Source organism: Bufo gargarizans, chromosome 6 (genome assembly GCF_014858855.1).
Source record: "Bufo gargarizans isolate SCDJY-AF-19 chromosome 6, ASM1485885v1, whole genome shotgun sequence".
Taxonomy (NCBI): Eukaryota; Metazoa; Chordata; class Amphibia; order Anura; family Bufonidae; genus Bufo; species Bufo gargarizans.
The window spans coordinates 84,837,739-84,852,403 of record NC_058085.1 but is presented as its reverse complement, the minus strand read 5'-3'; the positions used below and the strand labels follow the sequence as shown (position 1 = coordinate 84,852,403).

Below are 14,665 nucleotides of genomic sequence, written 5' to 3'. Positions count from 1 at the left end.
GTGGAAGCATATCGTCTTCAGGATAGTCCCTGTCCTATCTCTATCAGGGCACATTCTACTAGGGCAGTCGCAGCTTCCTGGGCGGAGAAGGCGAACGCCTCTATAGATCAGATTTGTCAGGCAGCCACCTGGACGAGTTATAACACCTTTTGTAGACATTACAGGTTGAACCTACCGTCCAATCGTCAGCTTTCCTTTGGGCGTAAGGTTCTACAGGCTGTGGTCCCTCCCTGATGGCTAAGTTGGTAACTCTCCCATGTGCTGTCATGGGGGACGTCCTGGAAATCGGTAGTTAGTCTTACCGGTAACGTTCTTTCCAGGAGTCCAACATGACAGCACTACTAATTCCCTCCCTAATATGTGATTCAGTGTGATGTTAACATTGCTTATCATATTAGTAATAAAATTGTGTTGCATCCATCCGGTGTAGTAATTTAGAAGACACTGGAGATTGGAGGGAAGGGGGGGCTTTTAATCTGTTTCACTTCCTGTCCCAACAGTGATTGGATTGGACATCCTCCCATGTGCTGTCATGTTGGACTCCTGGAAAGAACGTTACTGGTAAGACTAACTACCGATTTCAGTCAAAACCGAGCCAAAGCTCCAGAGTGGTTCCTCCTCAAATATAGAGATTACTAATCCACCATCATGTTATATTTATTCTACAGATCTGCTTATTCCACTATCATTACCTCCTGTGAAATCCAGCATCTCACAGAAGCAAAGAACACAAGAGCAGGCAGTCCTACAAGACAACGGCAGGCAGTCCTACAAGAGGATCACAAGCCATTCATTTCGACGGTAAGAAGCTGTGTCTATGCAAACTGTTTGGTAGGCAGGTCGCTGGTGAGAAATTCCCTTTAAAGGGGTTGGCCACTTTCTGGTAATTGTTGACCAATGTGTTTCTGAGATGATATGACACTTACTAATAGTCCTTGGTGAAATTCTGCACCATTTTCTATATTTCATAAGGTATGCGCCCGTTTACAAAGTCTCTTGTGCTGTCCACACAGAGATCCTGTCCATAAGATGGCCGCTGATGGAGGGTCATGTGACCAGGCAAATCACCTTGATGTGATGTCTCCTCTATTCAAAGACACTGCTTCTGCCATCTGTACTTGTTCTGTTTGGAGTTTAGTACAGGTGCAGTGTGTTTGAATGGATGAGCCATCAAATGGAGGCGATTTCCCTGGTCACAGGACCATCAGCTGCTATTTTATGGACATGATCTCTATGGAAATAAGGAAGCATACTTGATAAAATATAAAAAATGGTGCAGAATTTCAACAAGGACTATATTAGTAAGTGCTATATAATGATCTCACAAACACATTGATCAACAGTAGACAGAAAGTGTCCAACCCCTTTAAGAATGTTAGCATGCAGCTAGAATATGTTATATTTATTCTACAGATATCATTATCGCCTCCGAAATACGTCTCACAGAAGCCTACAAGACAAGACGAGGGCAGGCAGTCCTACAAGAGAATCACAAGCTATTCATTTCAAAGGTGAGAAGTTAAATATATTTATATATGGAGCATATGTAAATAAGAAAACCAAATCCAGAGCCTTTGTTAAAATCAGCCCTTTAATAACCAGTTAAAGAAGCACTCCGTACTATTTTTTTTGGCCTATATAGTGCAGAATAATACATTAAAAAAAAAATAACCTGCCACCAGATAGTAAAGTTCAAATCTGCTGTATGAAGGATTGATATAAAATATCAACAGATATGGAATAAAACTTTGCTTTCTTCAACTCGTCCTCAACTGTAAACATAACTTTTATATAGCAAAAGGAGCTTTATACATTTTTTGGTTAAATATTCATCCAAACTTGTAACTTATACATGTATAACCCTCTGCTTTTTCTATACTTAAGCGGTTTTCACTTCAGCTAATGGCATTTATCTCGTAGACGATGTTAACATGAGCCACTTACTAATGTATAGTGATTATCCATATTGTCTCCTTTCCTGGCTTGATTCATTTTTCCATCACATTATACACTGCTAGTTTCCATAGGTACGACCACCCTATAATCCAGCAGCGGTGGTCGTGCTTGCACACTATAGGAGACAGTTCCAGACTCACTGGTGGCCGAGACCACATGAGTGCACAATCTTTCCTATAGTGTGCTAGCATTACCACTACTGATGGATTTGATGGATTGCAGGGTGGTCATAATAAGCATGAAAATGAGCAGTGTTATAATGTGATGGAAAAATGCATCCAGCAAAGGAGGCAATATGGACAATCACAATACATTAGTAAGTGCCTTGTATTAACTTTCTCTACATGATAAATGCCACTTACTAAAGTGAGACAAAGCCTTAGGCCTCATGCACACAACAGTATTTTTTTGCGTCCCGCAAAACGTGGTTCCGTTGTTCCGTGATCCGTGGCCGTTTTTGCTTCCGTTGCGCTTCCGTGTGTCCGTGTTACCGTTTTTTTTGCGTGCCGTCAAAAATCCAAGAATGGTGAAAAAAATGGCATTTTACTATCTCCACCCAGGATACTGGTATAAATCAGGGGCACCTGAGTATGCATTTGTGGCCATTTTCTGTAGTCTTTCCCGAGTACAGAGGTTATTTTGGCTGCTCTCTTTGCTGTTTCACCATGTCTGATTCAGAGGAAGAGGTCTTAGTGCATTGGCTCGTTTCTCGGCAATGGGGTCCGCGCCCTCCTTTGTTAAATGATGAACCGACTAGAAGGCGACGTTTTTGGGTCCATCCGATTGTTTCCAAACGCTACCGGAAAGGACACTTCCATACCCTTTACCAAGATCTGCGGCTGCATCCAGAGAAGTTCTTTGCCTTCTGTCGGATGTCAGTGGGTACCTTTGATCGCTTGCTGTCGTCTCTACGTACTGTCCTTACCTTTATGGACACCAATATGAGGCGCAGCATTTCACCTGAGGAAAGGCTCATCGTCACGTTGAGGTAAGCAGTATAGTACTTGTAAAGTTTCACCAGTAATGTGCAGTGCTTGTGTCAGGGGGAACATGTGCTAGAAAATGGCTGCTGTGAAACATGTGCTACTGTTTCCTGAAGTCCCCTTCTTTTTAAATCCTATTTTTCTTGGGGGGTGTTTTTGTTTTGATTTAACCTCTTGAAAACCTGCGACATATGATTCTTTTTTTTGGGGTTAGGTTTATTTTAGCAGCTTTAAAACGTGTGTTCATCTATAAAGGGCTCCAGACACTCCATGATTCGTCGCCATTCGCCTGTAGTTTGTTTAAAATTGTGTTTTTAGTCAGTCACTCAGCCATGTTACTGCAGGCTGTTACATGCCTTTTTTGGCTTCTAGACAATTTGCCACAAATACAGGTGTATGCGTTTGTGTTTAGGAGTGTGTGAACGAATTGGGTCACTCTGTCAGGTTCGCTAGCAGCGTGTACCACCCTATTAGAAGTCTATATCCCAGTCTGTTCACTTTTTTAGGGGATTGTGCTGCTGCCAACCCCTCAGATTTAATGTTCACATAATGGCTATTGCTCGCAGATTTCTTACCTTGCACATGACTATCTGCATTTTTTCCAAAGGGTAGAACCAGTGTTTATGTTAAAATTTAGTGTTAGTACTGCCCTTACCCCAAATGATGCTCCGGTATGGTTTGTATTCCCCATTGCCAATATAATTTAGTTTAAGCATCCATGGACATGTTGCAGAGTTGGCAAGCCGTTTTCAGACAGAGGTGCGACTGGTCATCCATCATTTGGCTACTTTACTGCCAAAAGCACACCAGACAATTTTGCAGGAATACTGTGGTACAATATGGTTGGGCCTTTTGGTTTTTAACCATTTGCTAGACAATGCATGAATTAATTCCATGCCGCCTGTTGCTTGAATTGTGTGCTTTTGGCAGAGCAATGCTATGTAAAGTCTAGGGTGTATATTTGTTATCCCTTGAATTTACAATGGGTGTGGCCGCACACAGAGAGGCCCTTCCCATAGGTTACGCTCCACTAGACATAGTGTGGTTTAAAATAATGTAGTGTATAGAACGTTGTTAAGGAATCCAGACTCTGTTGTTCCGTTACTTTTTTTTTTTTTTTTTCTCACAACAGATTCCTTGCCACTGGGAACTCGTTTGCATCCCTGCATTTCGAGTTTCTATTAGGAACCTCCACGATCTCGAGAATTGTTCGACACACTTGCCAGGTCATCTGGCAGCAGCTCCGAGAGACGGTGATGCCGCAACCCAAGGTGGACGATTGGCTTCGGATCGCTGAGGGCTTTCAAAATTCAGCGCAGTTCCCAAACTGCATCAGGGCAATGGATGGCAAGCACATCCGTGTGAAGAAGCCGCCACACTCAGGGAGCCGTTTCTTCAATTATAAACAGTTTTTCTCGGTAGTGCTGATGGCTGTTGCTGACAGTAACTACCGGTTTATAATGGTAGATATTGGGTCCTATGGAAGCACTGCGGATGCTCGCATCTTTAGTGCTTCTAGAATGGGTGAGCGGCTTCTTGCCAACCAGCTTGCCCTGCCCGAGTCCAGAACACTGCCCGGATATGCCCGTCCGCCGGCTCCATTTGTCATCGTGGCGGATGAAGGGTTTGCATTGACTCCACATGTTATGCGGCCCTTTCCAAAGCGTGGTTTGGATGTCAGGAGGCGTATCTTCAACTACCGGTTGACTCGTGCCCGTCGGTATGTGGAGTGCGCTTTCGGGATACTCTCTAGCAAGTGGAGGGTGTTTTTGTCATCCATACAGATGGATCCGGAGAATGCTACCCTGGTGATTCAAGCTTGTGTTGTTCTGCACAACTTCACCAGGATTCACGAGGCTTCCTCTTCTGTAGACTTGGAAGATCTTCCAACGTCTTCAGATTTGGGCTTGGAAAGGACCCTGCATAGACGACCAGGGACTGCAGGCATTGCAGTTCGTGAACTCTTTGCAGACTACTTTCACAGCCCAGAGGGGTCCTTGCCATGGCAGAGGGACGCTATTCGTGGCAGTTTTTTAAATCTTCTGGGCTCGTTAGTTTTTTGTTATTTTCTAGATAGATTACTTGAATTTATTGTATTAGTGGAGTGTAGGGACTCGCAAGGTAATGAGGACCCTTGACGTGGGCTTGCGGGCTGAGATTTTGTGGACATCGCATATTTTATTTAATCTACACATTTAATTTAAATGATGCTTTGGTCTAAATTTAGTTAGACTATTTCATCTTTAAACTTCGAGTATTTGGTCCATAAAATTTTCTAATACCTCATGTTGAAAGTTAATAAATTTAAAGGTGCGGTGCATCTTAATAAAGTGTTGCATTTGTAGATACTGTGTGTGTGTTTTTGGGCATGATAGACAAAATGATAAGGTTAATGGTTTGTGGAATGTTAGAAAATAAAACCAGACACATTTTTAGTGCACAAAATTACTTTGTTCAAAAATATTCTGCACCAAAACAGTTTATAAACAATATTTTTGGCAAATAAACACAACCAACCAAATTAAAACAGAAAAACCACCCCCCAAAAAAGAAAATCATAACTCAAAGAGGTCCTGAGTGAAAGACCCTGCCGGAAAGGAGGACCGTGGCCTTCCTTGAGCCTGCTGTTGTGGGACAGTGGGCAAACTGCCCTGGAAAATGGCCTGTGATGCCCCTTGCATATGGCCATGGGGTGGCCCGTACTGGGGGTGTGGGGCAAAAGAAGGCGCCTGAGTTGGTTGCCTTTCCCGTCCAAATTGGCCGGCCACTTGGGGTTGCCCCTCATTTTCAAGATCCACCATCCAGTTGTTCAAACGGCCCAGTATGTCCCCATGATTTGGGATGGCGAACATCTTCATGACCACAGCAATTGAAGCCACGCATGCATTGTGATCAGGTTCCGGCACTTTTTTCAGAAGGGGCGCCAATCCGCGAAGCATTTTCTCCTCCACTCCGTCACTCCGCCTCTGTGCCAGAAAATCAATGACGCGTGCGTCAATAACCTCCCGACTCTCTGGCACAGAGGTGGAGGGAGGGACTTGGCGGGGGCGTCTTCGGTGCGGCTGCCTGACACGGGCTGGACTGGGCTGTTGTTGGTGCTGGCCCTGTGACGATTCCTCCGGGTCCTCTGCTGGCGTCGGTTCGGGACTAATTGCAGGGGAAAAAACAGCTGGGGTTTCACTTCCATCAGAAGACGACTCCCCAGAGGGTTCCAGACTGTCCACAGTACTGTTTTTCAAAGACATGTAAAAACTCAATTAGATATCTCTTTTTAAATTTAACAGAAAATAAACAGTGATATTAGGTGTGATCAGCTGTATACAGACACTATATATATGGAGTGGCTCGAAACAACATAATGTAAGAGAATACGCAATAAACACATGCATCTATGTGAACAGTGCAATTCCAAATGTATTTACAATATATAGGGCAAGATGGGTCACAACTGGTAAAGCGCAAATGGTAATGTAATGGTAAAACATGGTTTGATGGTTGAAGCAGTCCAGCGAAAGAAGAGGAATATTCATTCCAGGCACCAAACCAGTGCGGATATTGACGCCATCTCACCAGTATGTGGCCTGCTTCAACCATACCAACATACAAGACGTAGGGTCTAACTGGCCGAACTTATTTTCCAGCCAAATAATAACATGTACTGGGCCACAAATGTGCATGATGAGAGCAGTCATTCTGAGACGGGTGGTCAAGCCTAGAAGGAACATCATTGGATTCTGGGTTTTTTTCATTGTACACAAACAAACCAAGGAATCAATGTTGGTCCTGGTGCCATACATTGAAAGCAATGTGAATGACGTGGCCAATACCAAATGGGGATCAAATTCCGACATGTCAGTAAAAAAAAGGAATCTATATGGGAACTATAAAAGCACCCGCTAATGTCAAAACTGATATACTAATCTGGACTTGCTTTAAAATGGGAGACATGCACCTTTTGAGGTATAAATGACCTATCCCTATGAAAAGTTCCAAAGATTATTGTGGTATAAGACCAACAGGAGGCAAACACGCAGAACATCTGTATGATGAGATAATGCGTGCGGAGCGCACGTGGCTTGTCGTTTGTGAAATCCTTTCAATATTAAAAACATCTATGTTCTGGGACCTGCCCAAAATTGATGCAGCAGGAACCAAACAGAGAGGGGGGGGGGGGGGGGTGCTATATGCGCACTACACGTGTCGTCTCATCATACAGCTCAGCAGCGGGTTTGAATGGGGGCAACCTTTCACATAAAGTGATGGACACAACCAACCCCAGGCATGTGCAAACTGATGCCCACCATCTGATGCACAACGACAACTCCAAGCAGGACTGGTTAACTTACAGCTATTCAGGCATGCTTGGCGTGTGCCTTCTAAAAATGTGGGATTGTGACATTTTGTACATGGCTGCCCCACAGAAAGTAGATGCCTTCAATAGTACAACAGAAATGAAGCCATTACTTTCGTGTACACATTAGCTGAGGCATACACAATTGAAAGATTAAGCACAATGAGAAATGGATCAACAAATCATAATTTACTTACGGCCTCAAGTCCATTACGGGTCTGAGAAACTGCAACTGGGCAGTATATATGTATGGCCTCTTCCGGGAGGGACCCTCTCCACTACGGCCCTTGCTGGAGACCTCTCGCCGAAATTGGTCCCGGCAACTGGCCCAGCGAGTTTTGGTTTGTTTCACTGTTCATAATGAAGCAAAAAAATAAAATAAAATTACAAAGGATCCAAAGAAACCAGCATAAAATGACATTTTACAAAAAAGGGAGCAAATAGGGAATAACAAGGTACCAACAAAAAAGGACCGAATAAACAGCACATGGTACAGTCCAGCAGGTGTCTGGATACTAATGCAGACGAACAAGATGGAGGATACTAGTCGTGTAAGCCTTGTGGCCCTAACTTTTAAAAATAAAGTGTCGGTCACAACTCTAAGATGCTCAAATACAAGGACATGTGTCTGTGACAAAAAGGGCACAAACATGTGATTAGAAACATGAGAACTGTATGCTGGAGCAAAGGGAGGGACAGCCATTTACACTTAGAAATGGTGTTGTATGGAATGTAATAGACGTCACTTTAACAAAGCATGTGCGGCCCTTTATGGCAAATGAAGCTGAACTGCACAAAAAACACTATTGGGAACTCAGGGTTAAAAACAAAATCTGGTTGCCATCCAGTGGGCACGCACAGCACAACTACATTGCTCTCACTTACCTAAGTCAGCACGGCCTCTGCTATCTGCTTTGGCCCAATCGTTCTTTCGGAGGCTACGGGCCACCTGCTCCTACGCAGCATCCTTTCTGGTCCGATCCAGATAGAGATTGCTGCGGGTATCCCATATTTCAGGCCTCTCCTGGACCAGGGTGATGAGCTTTTCCACATTCCACCTAGGCATTTTCTCAGTGAAAAATTAATGGCTGCCTCACCACACAGAGAGAAGCTTCCAGACACAGGTGGCTAGAAATTAGCAGAACCTGTGACCCTAAACTTCCTGTACATTTTTTTTTTCAAATTTATTGCCACAACTTTTGCCAGACAGAGTGCCCATGGCAAATTAAATAAATAAAACGGACGCGGACGCGGACGCGGGTGTCAAACGGGTGTGCAAACGGGTGTGCAAACGTGTTTTTAACGGCCCCATTGACTTCAATGGGGCCGCGATCCGTTAGCCGTGAAAAAAATAGGACAGGTTATATTTTTTTCACGGCCTCGAAACACGGGTCACGGGCGCGGTGTAAAAACGGTGCACAAGCCGAGTTTTCAACGGCCCCATTGAAAGTCAATGGAGCCGCAGAAAAAAACGTCTAACGGCACAACGGGCACGGGTGCACACAACGGTCGTGTGCATGAGGCCTTATACTGGGGTCTCATTCTACACAAGGCACATTTACTTGCGCTAATCTTGGAGGCAGTTACTGGGTGGAGAGTGCACATATGATTTTGTAATATTTTTTGTAATATTTTCGGATTCTAGATTGTTCATTTTTTGAACATGATTATGGGGGATGTTATAAATGTATGTGGTCTGTAAGAGTGTATGTCCTCTGACACTATTGTATACAGTATGGCACTATTGTACATTTTCCAAACTGGTTGTACAGAAAACTGACTTGGTTGTCCCGAGCAACCAATCAGATCCCACCTTTCATTTTTCAGATCTCATTTGGGAAATGAAAGGTGGAATCTGATTGTTTGCTATAAGTAACCAAATCACTTTTCCTTTTAATTTAGTTTGGATAAATCTTTCCCTGTAATAAAAAAAACAAAAAAACATTTAATATATTATTTGAAGGACCATTTACCATTGTTATAAAAACTTCAATAAAGGTTCGAAGTTTGCAAATAATTTCATGTTGTGTAGTTATCTTTAAATATTTACTATAAATATGGGGCAGAACACCGAATTGGGGGGGGGGTCATTGATAAATAGAGAAAAGGGGCCCAAGTTTGGGAAACAGCCCCGGGCCTATGAGGCACTTAATCCGCCCCTGGTCAGGGCGCCCCACGCGCATGGATCACGTGATTGCATGGCACGTCATCCATGCGCATGGGGCGCTCTGACGTCATTCTGGAGCGCCCCGGGAGCTGCACGGGCGGTAAGTATACTGCTCCCCCGCTCCCCACTACTACTATGGCAACCAGGACTTTAATAGCGTCCTGGCTGCCATAGTAACACTGAAAGCATTTTGAAGACGGATCCGTCATCAAATGCTTTCAGTTCACTTGCGTTTTTCCGGATCCGGCGTGTAATTCCGGCAAGTGGAGTACACGCCGGATCCGGACAACGCAAGTGTGAAAGAGGCCTAAGATAGGACTGTTCGATTATGGGCCGGACGTTCCATAAAATGCGGGATGCACAGGGCTTTTTTTGGCATTTTATTTTTTCACGTGGTATTGAGTATTGCAATACTTTTTTATAGTATCGAAACCAAATCTAAATTTTGGTATCGAAACAACCCTAATTGGATGTACAGGTTGGGATAAGAGAATAAAATTTCATTGTGAACATACTGTACATCTGATTCCTTGCCTCATAACAGTAGAGTCTGACAAGTGGATAAAATATTAAGGGGAATTTTTCGGATGTGCAGCGTCCCACATATGTGTGTAAATGGGACACTTCAAGCATCTCAATGTATATACATGCAGGGGGGTAGCTAGAAATGCATGGGCCCCATAGCAAAAATAATTTTATAGGCCCCGCCCCAGTGCCATCCACAGATCCCCCTCCCCTAAACAGTGCCATCCACAGATCCCCCTCCCCTAAACAGTGCCATCCACAGATCCCCCTCCCCTAAACAGTGCCATCCACAGATCCCCCTCCCCTAAACAGTGCCATCCACAGATCCCCCTCCCCTAAACAGTGCCATCCACAGATCAGCCTCCCCTAAACAGTGCCATCCACAGATCCCCCTCCCCTAAACAGTGCCATCCACAGATCCCCCTCCCCTAAACAGTGCCATCCACAGATCCCCCTCCCCTAAACAGTGCCATCCACCACAGATCCCCCTCCCCTAAACAGTGCCATCCACCACAGATCCCCCTCCCCTAAATAGTGCCATCCACCACAGATCCCCCTCCCCTAAATAGTGCCATCCACCACAGATCCCCCTCCCCTAAATATGCCATCCACCACAGATCCCCCTCCCCGACGCTCACAGGAACACATTTATAAACTAATCAGTAACTTTAATAATGTAATCATTGACATCGCTGATCTCTTTACTTGGATTGGATTTGGATATTTTACTATGTCTTAGCTCCGGTAACAGTAACAGCAGGCAGTGCAGGCGGGCGGCGCTCACTCACTTACGTCACGTGCCTGCGCCGCCTAGTGGGAGGAGCAAGCGCGTGATGTCAGTGAGTGAGCACCGCCCGCCTGCACTGCCTGCTGTTACTGTTACTGGAGCTAAGACAGAGTAAGATATCCAAATCCAATCTAAGTAAAGAGATTAGCAATGTCAATGATTACATTAAAGTTACTGATTAGTTTATAAATGTGCTCCTGTGAGCGGCGTGGCCCTGTATATTCTAACCCCCAGGCAAGCGTCCCTGTCACCATGGGAACGCCTGGGGGTTAGAATATACCATCGGATTTGAGTTTTCACGCTCTCACTGAGAGCGTGAAAACTCAGATCCGATGGTATATTCTAACCCCCAGGAAAGCGTCCCCGTCACCATGGGAATGCCTGGGGGTTAGAATATGATCGCATCTTCTGAGTTACTCAGTGGCCTGGCTGGAGCCTCTGTGTCGGCCCGGCCCTGTGTGCGCCCTGCTCCAGTCCTGACTCCTTCTCCCCAGCCAGGCCCTAGCCGCGGACGGCGGGCAGTCCGCGGCTCGGGCCTGGCTGCCTGTGTGTGTGTGTGTAAATAAAATAAAAATAAAAATCAACAGAAGGCGGCCCGGACGGGCCCCAAGTGGCGTAGGGCCCAATAGCCACGGCTATGGTTGCTATGGCGATCCCTACGCCACTGTATACATGTGTTTATTTGCATTATATGGTATTCTCTATTATCTGGCTGGCAATTTCATTTACATCCATTCACCCCTAGGTGGTGCTGGCACCACATAATATATATAGTGGGGGTGTCTAGCTGAGAGGAGAATGTAGAGAGAGAAATGAGTTAGTAGGAGAAGCAAGTTCATGGAGGAGAGATACCGGCTAAAGTCACCATGTAGCTGTCTTCCTTTCCTCTGGGCCCTGATCAAGCCTGGAGAAGATCAGAAACCAAGCACCAGACAGTGAGTCTATACACCAAGATGCAGCGAGACTAGTAAGGGTAACAGCTAACTATAGCTTATGGACCTCATCAGCACAAGTGACCAGGAGTAGCTTTCCGAGTGCCTGGACACAAATGGATCATTGATGCGCAGAATTGTCTTTATCACTAACTTAACCTTCCGGGTTAAACCATCTTCAGTGCCAGAGTGGTGTAAATAGAGTGAATTTAGGATTACCATCAGGATCCTTGCCTGTAAAAAGACTCTCTCCATAGACAACTGCCACTGCCTGATAATAGGAGTACAATTGAACTTCTTATTATTTGTGTTATACAAAACGCTTTCCATTTATGAACTGTACCAACTATCCAGAGACAATTGATTTAGTAAATGTTCAACTGGTTTACAGCAACCGACTCCTCATTCTTACTACTGCTACTCTCAACATTTGCACCTAACAGTGCTGGCGTCACGAACCAGGGGCCCAGCCGCAAAAGCACCTTACACCAATTACCATCAAGGGCAGCAAACCAACATCTGCCTGGTGTTCCCTGCAACTGAGAGTGCCCCGGAGGATTTTGTGCTGTCTTCTTATCCACTGCACTGCCGGCCCCAAGGGACATAAACCGTGATTACTACTACTATCCTCGGCACCTTATCACTAGTACGTTCACGCGCGCATCCTCCATAGGAAGCCCCGGCATGTTGCAGATGTAGCTTTACCATGTAGGCAGACATCCTTCAGCTGGGCAAACGTGCAATTTTATGTCAGCAGCTGATAAGCTCAAAATATTTACACTGGGTCAGAAGTGCCTCATATATTATCGAAGGCTAGTTTCACACTAGCGGCATCCTTCTCCGGCGGGGGAACAGCCTGCTGGATCCATGCTGCCACTAGTGCAGCACATGTCGTAGCTTTATTCCGGCCACCTCTCGGCATGTTTGCCGTGCTGCAGCTGGACCTCCGGCCCGTCCCCATTATAGTCAGTAGGTCCAGAGCGGACTTCTGGCAGCACGGATACAGCAGGCTTTTCCCCTGCCGGAGAAGGCTGCTGCTAGTGTGAAAGTAGCCTAAATGACAAGGTTCCTTGGTTCTTCTTCATCTGTGAAGGTGTTTATTGTCTGCTGCTTTTGGATTTGACCCTATTTCCCTATTCAGAAATCTGCACCCTTAGATAGGTTTGTGGAGACTGGAAGTGGCACAGTCTAAAGAAAATAAGGTTCATCGATTAGTGAATTTTTTGTGTTATAATTACTCATAAAATACACAGTAATCAGCCCAGAATTGTTACAAGTCAGCAGTTTTGAGATTAATTTTTAGACAGTGTAAACCTAGACTAAACAATATAAAACTGCAAGATTTATCAAAGTGGCTGATGCTGGGTGATAAATCTGCTATGTTTTTATACCGCCTAGTCGTGAGGTGGATTTATATGTCCAGATATTCGGGCAGATTATCGGAAACGCTCATTTGCAGCAATCTGCACGTGTAAAGGTGTAGCCGATCACCCGATGAACGAGCGAAACGTTCATTCATCGGGTGATACTGTTGTTTGTGAAGGCACTTAAATTATCGGTTCTGGGCAGCAGATCATGCCGCCTAAACAGCGATCTGCTGCCCAGAAACTATGCAGCTGTATGAGGGCGAGCGATCACAATAACTTCACCCCCACTAAACGAGCAGCCGACTGTCGGGAAGGAACGCTTCCTTCCCAGCACTCTGCTGCTCATCGGTAAGTGTAAATGCACCTTAAGTGTACACCTATTAGTTGGCCTACTTTATGCCAGGATCATGTGCCAAAGTTTTGGCACATTTTTTGGCGCACATTGTCACATATATTTCAGTTAAGGCACGCAGACTACCAGAGGATGCAACGAGACCTGCATCCCGCCATACAGTGAGCTTATCCACCAGCAGTCTTGATAAATGTTCACAGATTTTACATGATCTCAGAAGACTTGTGAGCCCACAGAATTGCCGAGATGCATGCCCGCCAAGCTCACCAATTTCATCAGGATTGGCCAACAATCTAATGTGCATAGTGGCTCTCCCCCAAAAGCAGATGTCAGGAGAAAAAAGGATTGGTCTGTTGGATTTGGATATGTCCAATTTTTTTGTACTCTGGATAGTAAGCCGCCACCACCAGGGGTGTCTCGCAGCCGCAATGTTGTTAGGAGTGTTCGTAAGACAGCTATGTGTCTGGTCAGTTTACATTTTAAGCACATTTGGGCAGATTTACTAATATTGTCCAAGATTTAGACCGTGCAAACTTAGACTAGGCAGTCTAAAACTGCATCAGATTTATCAAAGTGGCTGATGCTGAATAACACATTTGGGGCATCTTTACACTGTCTATTATATCAAAATTAGGCTTATTTTTCAGCAGAAACATGCTCCAACATTTTGGCTGTTTTTTGGGCACATCATAATCGTAAGCTACGCTGCCTTTCCGTAGTCCACACCCCTTTCCAACTAAACTATGCCCCTTAAAATGGTTTTCTCTGCTACCTGTATTGATTCTGTATCTTCAAGATAGATCATCAATATCCAAATGGTGGGGGTCCCACAACAGGAACCCCCACTCATTAGCTGTTCCCTGCAGCCGCTGTGCCAGACCTACCACTTTAAATGGCGGCCTTGCTGCAACTCAACTCCCATTCATTTGGCGTCATGCACACAACCGTATGTATTTTTCAGTCTGCAAATTGCAGATCCACAAAATACTGAAGCAGTCCGTGTGTTGTCCAAATTTTTGGTGGACCCATTGACTTCAATGGGTCCATGGTCCGCCTTTTGTCGGCAAGTATAGTACATGTTCTGTTTGTGAAATGGACATACCCAATCAATGGGACAACACAAAAAAATGTGGATGGCACACAGGCCACTTCCATATTTTGTGGATCCACGACTGGAGGACTGAAAGTGGATGCATGGGACCTAAAAGGGAGCTGAGCTGCATTAACCCAGCCCGGCCACTACAT

The 14,665-nt window shown here is 45.0% G+C and overlaps 1 protein-coding gene across 1 annotated transcript; it reads right to left on the bottom strand.

Moving 5' to 3' along the window:
• Positions 1-5,494: 5,494 nt before the first annotated feature.
• LOC122941979 (stress response protein nst1-like) lies at positions 5,495-7,934 on the bottom strand. The gene is made up of 2 exons (XM_044299474.1): positions 7,488-7,934; positions 5,495-6,167 (listed from the first exon to the last, which is right to left on the bottom strand). The coding sequence occupies exons 1-2, from the start codon at positions 7,499-7,501 to the stop codon at positions 5,495-5,497; spliced, it is 687 nt and encodes a 228-aa protein (XP_044155409.1). The 5' UTR covers positions 7,502-7,934.
• Between the last annotated feature and the right edge of the window lie 6,731 nt (positions 7,935-14,665).